The sequence below is a fragment of the Rutidosis leptorrhynchoides genome, chromosome 10, assembly GCF_046630445.1.
Source record: "Rutidosis leptorrhynchoides isolate AG116_Rl617_1_P2 chromosome 10, CSIRO_AGI_Rlap_v1, whole genome shotgun sequence".
Classification (NCBI taxonomy): Eukaryota; Viridiplantae; Streptophyta; class Magnoliopsida; order Asterales; family Asteraceae; genus Rutidosis; species Rutidosis leptorrhynchoides.
Window position 1 is genome coordinate 214,035,981 of NC_092342.1, and position 11,208 is coordinate 214,047,188.

Below are 11,208 nucleotides of genomic sequence, written 5' to 3' on the forward strand. Positions count from 1 at the left end.
CAAGAATCATGAAAGGTTTGAACGCAGATTGTAATCGTCAAGATACAAATGAGGTTTAAGATGAAATCAAGGGGCAAACTTGAAGAATTGTTTAGTTTCATATGTTATAATCAATATTTTAATTTATTTTAATTGTCCAATGTTGGCAGTCCACAGTTAGCAGTCCACAATTAGTAATCCAATAATTCATATATCGTTTAATATATAATATTCGAATTAATTAATACGTATTCGTGACCCATTGTATACATGTCTCAGACTCTATCAGAACTCAAAGTATATATATTATTGTAGAATCAACCTCAACCCTGTATAGCTAACTCGAACATTACTGCATATAGAGTGTCTATGGTTATTCCAAATAATATATGTAGATGCGTCGATATGATATGTCAAAACATTGTATATGTGTCCCGATATTTAAATGCGTAAATAACAGTATTTAAATGACGATAAATAAAGTGCGTAAATTAAATAACAGAAATTAAATGACGATAAATAAAATTGCGAGAATTAAAATTGCGATAATTAAATGTAATAAGGAATTAACAGTTAGCTAGGCACAGTTAGCTATGATTTTGTTAGCGTAGATTCTTAACAAAATTTTTCATAGTTAATTTATTTGTTTCTAACAATTTTTTTTTGTCCAATGTTTTCTTCATTATGCCACTTGTTGGATTCTGATAAGTCAAAATCCAAATATGAAATTGAATGAAAATGGTTATTCTGTGGTGAATGAATACGTATATCGGTGGATGTAAGTAGGATAGTAAATGACTGTTGAATCAGATTCGAAGAATGTACAGTGTAACTTATTAATGTGAAATCTAAATATTCCTCGGGTATTACCTACCCGATAAAATATTTTCACCATTAACAGTTTGTACAAAAGAATTTTTAATTACAATCCTTATGAAAACATATATACATGTATATTTTCTTCAGATGTAATCATGGATTTATGAGTTAATATGATATTAATCTTATTTGCTTTTTGGTTTGAGCTAAAATAAATAATCTCTAAGACTTTAGAGATTACATAATCGCCGCCTAATAGTTCTCCAATGAAGTTATGAATCAATACTTCGTCGTTGATTCTTATTAGTACTCCTTGGTATCTATGGTAAGTAGGATGTTGATGCTTAAGGTACAGATTGTGATGTCGAGGTGTGGCATATGGATGTTGCTGTTGGTGGTGGTGATGGTGGTACTGTTGCTGCCGGTGTTGCCGCTGGTGCTTGTAATCTTTGCACCATATTCTCCAAAGTCACTACCCGAGCGCGAAGCTCGTTGACTTCTTCTATTACACCGAGATGATTGTCGGTTCGGACAAGTGGATGAATAAGATCTAGAATATGAGATAGTATATAATCATGACGGGATACTCTGGAAATGAGAGAGAAAATGGTATTACGAACAGGTTCGCCGGTAAGTGCTTCAGGTTCATTGCCAAGTGGGCAATATGGTGGATGGTAGGGATCACCTTCTTCTTGTCTCCAATGATTAAGTAGGCTACAAACCCATCCCCAATTCATCCAGAATTTGTGATGACTGATTGGTTGATCCATTCCAGTTACACTGCTTTCGGAGCTCGAGTGGAAATCCATATTGGAATAGCTATCGGAATCTGAGGGACTCGAACTGGTTGAGGGATTCATCTCGTACTATCAGATGAAGGATTTCCGATAAGAAATAGATTATAGGATGTAGATTAGTACCCTGCAATACATAATTTACATATGCATATATAATACTAAAATCCCATAAGTTACGGAGGAATCTACGGAAGCTGTCAGGCAAAGGTAACAATAACAGATATGCTAAGATATGAATTTATCTATACACTGTCTATGCAATAGAGGCAGTAAGACATGTCTATACTTTAAGGATTATAAGCAAATAATTTTTGACACGAAATGATAAGCAAAACTTTTGACATGCAGACATGGTCGAAGTCCAGACCCACTAATGCATCTAAACAACTATCAGTTAGACACACTAATGCAAGACCTGGTTCGCTAAGACCACCGCTCTGATACCAACTCTAACGACCCGTCCTAATCCATCAGGACGAATACATTACATTTGGTTACATCGTAAGGTACTTGACCTCTATATGATACATTTTACAAACATTGCATTCGTTTTTAAAAGACAAACTTTCTTTACATCGAAAGTTGATGGCATGCATACCATTTCATAATATATCCAACTATAATTGACTTAATAATAATCTTGATGAACTCAACGACTCGAATGCAACATCTTTTGAAATATGTCATGAATGACTCCAAGTAATGTCTCTAAAATGAGTAAATGCACAGCGGAAGATTTCTTTCGTACATGAGAATAAACATGCTTTCAAGTGTCAACCAAAAGGATGGTGAGTTCATTAGTTTATCAAAAACAATCATTTCCATTCATTTAATAGACCACAAGATACTCATATTTCGAAAATAATATGTGCACGTCTGCTCACTGCTGGAAAATCATTCATACGATATATAAACACCTGGTAATCGACCTTAACAAGATGCATAAAGAATATCCCCCGCATACCGGCATTCCTCACGGTCATGCAAAAGCATACAAACATGCCACTCTTTTAAATATGATGGTTGTGTACACCTCACAAACAGATCATATCTTTTAAAGCTGGCGGTTGTATACCTATTTTGAAGTACTAAAGCAGTTCAAATTCTATGACTGGGGCTTGTGAGTGCCCATAGATCTAACTTTAGGATTCACGTCAATTAGGAGCTCGGTTTCCTAATTCTTAGATTACCAGACTATAAAGGGGTGATATCCGGTGTACTCGTAACTCAATCGTAGAATGTTTTTAAGTACTTGTGTCTATTTCGTAAAACAGTTATAAAACAGCGCATGTATTCTCAGTCCCAAAAATATATATATTGAAAAAAAATTTAAAAAGGGAGTAATGAAACTCACGATACGATATTTTGTAGTAAAAATATGCATACGACGATACTGAACAATGCAGGGTTGGCCTCGGATTCACGAACCTATATCATTTATACATATATTAACACATATACTGGTAATCGAATAATTTTTATATTATGAGTGATATGATTTATATGCTTCATTGATTCTTTTATTAATATAAATTTAAGGTAGTTTAATAATTTATTTGTAATTATAATATTTATCCTTCATTAATAATGAGTACTTATTTTAAGGTTTATTTGATAAAATATATATATATATATATATATATATATATATATATATATATATATATATATATATATATATATATATATATGTATATATATATATATATATGTATATCAATTAATATCATTTATATATAGTTTAATTAATATCATTTTAATAATAACATATAGTATTATGTATTCTAATTGTAATGTATTTTTAGATAAAATATATATTTGCAATAATAATAATAATAATAATAATAATAATAATAATAATAATAATAATAATAATAATAATAATAATAATAATAATAATAATAATAATAATAATAATAATAATAATAATAATAATAATAATAATAATAATAATAATAATAATAATAATGAGTAATAAGTAAACTACCTCAAAGAAGTAGTCATAAAAATGCCCAAGTCCGGGTTTGAACCCGCGAGGTCCCGCTAACCCGAATACATCCTTAACCATTACGCTATGTGTTTCTAAAAAAAAATACCCGAGCTCGAACTCGCGACCTCACGCTAACTCGCAACACACTTAACCATTAGACCATTATTATTTTTCTGAAATTATAGCAACCTAATATCTATATACAATCCATTTTTCGGTTTCTCTCTTTCTTATTACATCATCATCGTAATCATCATTCATTATTATCTCAGATCATCATAACCTATAATCATAATCTTAATCTTCATCTAACCTCATAGTCATTCATCATTCTTATATCATCATCATCTATTCCTATCCTATTCATCATCGAATTCGTTTGCCATCACCATTATAACCGTACACCTCCACCATCATTACTCGCTTATTATCATCATATTCACGGTTACAATTTACCACATATAACTGTAATACTATCAAAAATTTATTTAACAAAATCATCATCTCATTTTCGTTCACCACAGCAATCTTAGACGGTTTTACGGCCCAGAAACACGGCCCAAAATAGCAGCCTATCAACCAAACTGTTAACAAGCCGAATACAATTAATACGGCCCAAAAGTGATACGAATTATTTTTGCAGCGGCTGTAATAGCGAGGCATTAATAAATAGGAAAGTAAGAAACACCAGTTGTACATTCTATTAACTTTAAACTAAGCAAAAGTATTGTATCGATTCATCATTGATCATTACCCTCATCATTCGTTTATCATCTTTTCACAACGACAAGAATAGTTGCAGTTTATCGAATCACAGAAAGAGAAAAATATATATGGACGGTTTCGATGAGGTGGGGATTAAAATTGAATAATAATAGTAATGACTAATTATTTTATGTGTGTTTGTGTTGGTGTTTTAGGATGGTGGTTAGTGGTTTACGGTTGTTAATATGGTTATGAGGGTGGTCTTGGTGATGCTGCAAAACAAAAATAAAAGGGACGGTGGTGGTGATTGAAACAATGGGTTAAGTGGTGTGTGATAGTTATCGAAACAGAAACATTAAAGTGGCAATTGCAGGTTTTCGTTGAAAGGAAATATACACAAACATGAGTAGTTTTTGTTGATTTCAGTTGAAACATAAACAGACACATCAATTGCTCTCACAAGAGAAAGTAGTGATCATGAAACAGAAGGTGGCGATTAGTGGAGACATAGCAGCAGCACAGAATAATTTGGGTTGGCTGTTTAGATGGTTTTCATTGGTAGTGTTAAAAAGTCGATAATGGTGTGGTGATGAGAGTAGGTTTCACGAAAGGAGTAGCAGCAGGTTCCTTGCTCTTGTAAAGCAATAACATAGACAATGATGATGGTATTCGGTTGGTGTTTAAACTTAGTTGTTTCCAAGAAAGAGAGAGAGAAGAGTGGGAGGTTGAGGTTCAAATGGCGAAGAAGGTGGTTGGTTATGATGTCCGTTTAATCGATGGTGGTTATGACTCACGATGGTTAGGTGACGGGTTTATGGAGGATAGTAGTGATTCTTGCGGTGTATATAAAACAGAAAATTAGTAGCAAAGTGTGTTCAATTTGGTGGCGGTTTTGTGGGTTTCAATGGCAATGACCTGGCGATTAGGGTGATTGGTGAAGAGGTGGTTCAATGGAGGTGGTGGTAGTGTTTTAGTTTCATCGAATGAAATAGGAAACAAAAGCAGTTACAACAGCGGGTTTTGGGCCTTGTTCGAAAGTAATAGAAACATAAAAACTTAGTAGTAGTACAGCAGGTCGTCTTAGGTAGTTTAAGGTGGTGGAAGATGGTCACGGTGGTGGTTGTGGATGGTGAAGCTAGACTTGCCGGTGATGTGGTGGCGGTGATCATTGTTCGGATGTGGTGGTGTGGTTCTCGCATAAGCATATGCATCATGTATATATATATAAGTAAACTAAACTTTGATATAATAATTTATAATAATAATATAATATAAATTATAATATACAATAATCATAAAACGTGGGAAAATGAAAAGAAGCAGCCTCCATTTTATCATCTTATGCTGACAGTTTATCACGGATGGCTATATCATGTCCCGTTGTTCACTCAGTGGCAAATAAAAGTCTTCGGAAAAATCCCAAATTTTTAGATTAACTATATTTATTTATTTTAGTCATTATGATATAAAATTCGATCATTAACTATTAAATAAAAATTACATTAATTATTCACTCCCAACCCCCAAGCAAAATATAAAAAGTGTTAAAATTTGACAAACAACATCTAACTATATTATTAATAAGCCTAAAATTTATAAAACTCATTTTCGAATCACCGTTTATTTTAAAATTACATAAGTTTAAATTTAACTTACATAATATCAATCGAAACATCAAACAAGTATTACAATCATTTAATATTTATTTTTAATATACTTTATTTATATATAGAGATATATTTTAAATAATAATTATTATAATATCCTATTTTTATTTTATTAATTTTTAATAACAACAACATATAATACTTCAAATTATATTTCAAATTATTATTTATATACTTCAAATTATATTTCAAATCATCGGGCACAGTTTGAGGTTAAATGATTTCATGAAATAGTTAAAATTTTGAGACTCAACATTACAGACTTTGCTTATCTTGTCGAAATCATATAAGATTTAAGTTTAAATTTGATCGAGAATTTCCGGGCCGTCACAGAAAGTACGCCTTTTTCACTATGGACGCAATTGAAATCTAGCGTCCAAATCATCGAAGCTCGAAACTTTTTCTAATACTTTTGAAAGATGTGACGACTTCTGATGAAGGCATAATAAAAGGATCCACGGGTGGGCAAGGGAGAATCTATTAGAAAGAACCTTATATTTTCGCTTTTTGCTCGAGGACAAGCAAAGCTAAGTGTGGGGTATTTGATATCGGCCAAAAAGTCACATTTTTACCTCAAAATTATGCCCAAGAACAATAAAGATTCAAACTTTGTCGAAAAAATTATCACTTTTTCGGTTGGTTTTCTAGATTAAGTAATTATGAAGGCGATGCAAAAAGAATCAAGTAAAACGGAGCTAAAACGAAGATTCTAGAGCGAAAACGGTGAAAGACAAGAAATCAAGTTACGATCCAGTGAATTTCAGCTGACCAGGTAGCCAAATGGCCTGCCAAATGTCCTACCTAACGGCCTGCCTGGCTCACAAATAGCCTGCCACACGCCCTGATCAAAAGGCCCCTGCAAACGGCTTGGCTTGGCAAACGGTCCCTGCATAATATAAATAAACAAAACCACTGTAAAAGTAAATTTAGGCCCCACATAATATAAATAAACAAAACCACTGTGTGCTACCCTGATCAACTGAATCTGACATCCTGCGGCCTAACGACACCGCACGAATAAAACTGTCCATTTCGGCAGTATCGTAAGTAGTCACATCACCCTAGATTTTTAATACTTGTTCTTGAGCTCGAATCATCTATATCTTCTTGTTCCTTACAATTTATTGAGTCCTATGAGGTAAGAATCAAAGTGTTTCAAGCTTTAATCTTTGAGAAAATGAAGATTTTGTGTTAGGTTTGTTAAAAGTATAATTTGGGTCAAAATGGTAAGATTTAGGTATTGTTTGTGTCAAAACCTTGTGGGTTTATGTTTCTAAATGTTTAGTGTACTTGATTTGGTAAGTTTTGGGGTCAGAAACAAGCTCTAGAGCAAGAATTGGTGAATTTTGTGTGAAACCTGTAGCTGTGTTCATCTTCATCTGCAGATGAACATGGTCGGCCGAGTGTCTTTTATCTAGACCATCAACCGAGTGTGTAGACCATCGACCAAGTGTGTCTGCAGGTGACGATCGACCGGCTGACTAGACACTCGACCGAGTATGTAATGATAGTCGACGGATTGTCTCTGACAGTCGACCAAGGGTCTTTGGTAGTTGAAATTTTACTAAGTGTTGATGCCTAGTCATTATGCTGTGCGTGTGTCTAATTTTGATTAGAACACTATACTAACTTAAGTTGCCTTTTGTCCAGGTGATAAAAATAAGGAAGCAGTTCAGTGATAGATAATCTGAGCTAGTTGCTGGTATTCGCTGAGTGGGTCTATCTCCGAATAGAGTATTAAGTAGCTTACACTCTACTTGTTCATACTTTTATTAACATGTTTATTTATTATAGCAATGTTCAGTGTAATTTCCATGTGTAGTTAGATATTTCCATGCTATTTAGGACGATTGCATGACTGATTTTCTGTGATCTTATGTGCACACTATATGTTTAGACACCAATCGAGGCAGCAATGTTGGGAACCTACCGAGGCAGCAATGTAAGGTTTATGTGAGGTCGATCGTGGTAGCCTGGTCAGGTCATGGTGTTACTGTCTGTTCAGTACAGCATAAAAGGACACATGTGTTGTTTCTAGACGGTTATGCAGTGGATTTAGTAAAGCGGACTATCAGTAGTCTTTAGCCTGATCAGCTAAGTCGTCTGCTCGTAAAAGCCGCCGATCCTCATATTTTCATTTGTAGATGTTGTATGCTAGTTCAGGATGTTAGCACAATTGTGACCTTTGCATGTTCAGTTTGGTTATGCTTGGTCTGTTAGATACTATCCATTCACTTAGCAGTTTGCTACTCCCCCACATTTTCACCCATTGTAGGTTCAGGTACTGCTGGTCAGACGGGTGTTGTTGTTGGGTTAGAAGACATGTTTAACTGAGAGCTTAACTCTGATGTTTTCTTACTTTGTTTTAAAACTGGCTATGACCAGAGTTTTGTACTGTTTTTATGTAACACCGTCTTTGGGTAGCTTTGTAATGTATGCTAACAATGTTATTTTATAAACTCTACCTTTGTAAACATTAATCAGGGCTATTTTGGTAATTATCTTTACGTCCGCTAGGAATTAAAATAAATCAGGGTGTTACATTATGCACATACACAAATGAAACATAAAATTGTACATCGCCACTCACCTCCTTTACCATACAATGCACAATTTGATCACTTATCAAAACAACCATAAGACTTACCACATACAGATTCCACCCTAAGATGATCCGTGTACCACTTTGACACATAGAGTTATTAGATGTCCATAAACAGTGGTTAAAAACCATATTAAAAATACCATTAAGCTTATCAATATCAACATGTGATTTAAGAATAGCGCAAACACATAACTTATTACCATTCACCACGTCAATCACCTCATTTTGTTTGGAGACGCGGTTCAAACCCCTAATATTCCATGATGATACACTAATCATGAGTACTCTTTTGACCGGGAGTGCTTGCCCCCTCAGATTTTTACCCAACATAAATTCAGCAGTAGCATTCACTTCACCTTCTACATCACTCTCATCATGGAGATGCATTTTAGTGCCATCACTTTTTGTGCTCATGAAACAAATTATACTCATCAAGCCCATCAAGAGTAGTAAAAGCATTACTCTTTTCCACAATAGTAATGGTACTTGGACCTGCTTCATCTAAATGCTTGTTGTTGGCGAATGGTGTATCCTAAGGGATGCACACATAAGAGCGTCATTTTTATGCAAAAGAAAGGCTTAAAATGCATAAAAGACAGCAATTATAAGGGCTTTTGTTAATAGACGTTCAGCGCTCAGCCAGGCCATCCAGTGTCATGCGTAAGCCCTGTAGGCAGCTTCTATGCTTAAGCCCTTGATTAGGCGCGTTAGTGACACACAGCCACGTCAGCCCAAGCTAAAGTCGGTGGCGGATAGTTCACATAATCAAATTAATCATCATCTGACACGTGTTCCCGAGAATTTTGGACATTCTACGCTTATAAATAGACCCCCTAGGTCACCACCTTTCACAGTTCAGTCACTTGTGGCAGAGAGTACACTTTCTCTCTCACACAGTACTTTTTCACTCTAGAACTTCTCCGCTTAGCAACAGAACACTAGACGGATCATTCTCAGCTTGGTCCAAAGACTGATAAGGCCACCCCACGGACATCTCATCCATGTTCCGAGTCTACAGGGATCTTATCCTGAGGGCAAACATCAGTCAGCAACAAATATCTCCACGCTAGGCAATTCTAGTATTGTACTAGTACCTTTTAGCCGCTAGACGAAAAATAGTACCAACATATGGCACATGACGGATGGAATTTTCTGTTATGTGAAAATGCCTTTTGGATTAAAGAATGCTGGAGCACCTTATCAATGTGTTATTGACATGGAATTTAGAGAACAAATCAGCAGGAATGTGGAAGCCTATGTGGATGATATTGTTATCAAAAGAAACACTGAAGAAAGAATGATCAGGGATATTCTTGAAACTTTTGAGTCATTACGAAAGATTAACATGAAGTTAAATCCCAAAAAGTGTGCTTTTGGTGTTGAGGAAGGTAAATTTTTGTGTCATGTAGTTACATAAAGAGGAATAAAAGCAAATCCAAAGAAGATTTAAGCAATTGAAGATATGACTTCACCAAAAACAAAGAAAGAGGTGCAAAGTTTAAATGGGAGGCTTGCAGCATCAACAAGATTTTTTTCTAGAGCAGTAGAACGTTCATTACCATTTACGAGGGTGTTAAAAAATTGTTTGAACAAGAAAGATTTTGTGTGGACTTTGAAGGCCGAAGCAGCCTTCCAAGATGTTAAAAAACTCCTGAAAGACCTATCAACTTTGACTGCACCAATTGCAGGGGAGACATTAATCCTCTACATGGCAGTGTCAACATAAGCTATTAGTTCTGTCTTAATCGCAGAATGGAATGGAACTCAAATGCCAATATATTTTTCCAGTAAATTGTTACAACAAAGTGAAGCCAATTATCCACCTATTGAGAAGCTAGTATACGCTCTAGTGCACACAGCTACACGGTTGAGAATATATTTTCAAGGATATTCAATCCTAGTTCTAACAGACCAACCAATTAAGCAAATTTTGAAACACCCAGAATCATCAGGGCTTTTAGCAAAATGGGCAGCGGAGTTGGGAGAATACGAAATATTTTTTTCTCCAAGGCATGCAGTTAAAGGGCAAATTTTAGCAGATTTTCTGTTAGAAACAACTAAAAAAGTTGATTATTCTCATAACCCTGTAATCAAATATGGGAATTGCATACTGATGGGGGCATCAAGTGATGAAGGAGTAGGTGCAGAGTTGGTACTTACCAATCTAGAAGGAGAGAAACATACGAATTCTCTCAAATTTTGTTTTTATGCACCTAACAATGAAGTGGAGTATGAAGCATTGCTTTCCGGCCTCCGTATAGCAGTAAATATGGGAATAAAACATTTACGTGCTTATGTGGATTTCCAGATTGTAGCACAACAAGTTAATGGAGTATTTGAGGAAAAAGACATATCAATGAAAAGATATTTACAGCTGGTTGAAAAGGTTTCAAAGAATTTTGAAAAGTTTGGAAGTTGTGCAAATATAATGAAATAAGAATAAAAAAGCAGATGTGTTGATCAAATTAGAAACATTAACATTCGATCATTTACACAAAATGTCTTGCTAGAAGTCTTGAAAGACAAATCAATTGATGAAAAGGTAGTGGTGGCAACAATTAGAAGAAGGGGGCAATGCTGGATGACCTCCTATATTAAGTATCTGCAAGACGGAACACTGCTAGAGGATACCACAAAAGTAAGACG

The 11,208-nt window shown here is 34.7% G+C and overlaps 1 protein-coding gene across 1 annotated transcript; it reads left to right on the top strand.

Moving 5' to 3' along the window:
• The first annotated feature begins 9,697 nt into the window (after nucleotides 1–9,697).
• Nucleotides 9,698–10,999, top strand: LOC139870811 (uncharacterized). Its single transcript, XM_071858581.1, has 2 exons — nucleotides 9,698–9,950; nucleotides 10,314–10,999. Exons 1-2 carry the CDS (start codon nucleotides 9,698–9,700, stop codon nucleotides 10,997–10,999), a joined length of 939 nt encoding a protein of 312 aa, XP_071714682.1.
• Nucleotides 11,000–11,208: the final 209 nt, after the last annotated feature.

Coding starts and splice junctions, on each gene's coding strand:
- LOC139870811 (XM_071858581.1), top strand. CDS start 9,698: ATGACGGATGGAATTTTCTGTTATGTGAAAATGCCTTTTGGATTAAAG. Junction 9,951..10,313: donor TGCTTTTGGTGTTGAGGAAG/GTAAATTTTTGT, acceptor TCTTAATCGCAG/AATGGAATGGAACTCAAATG.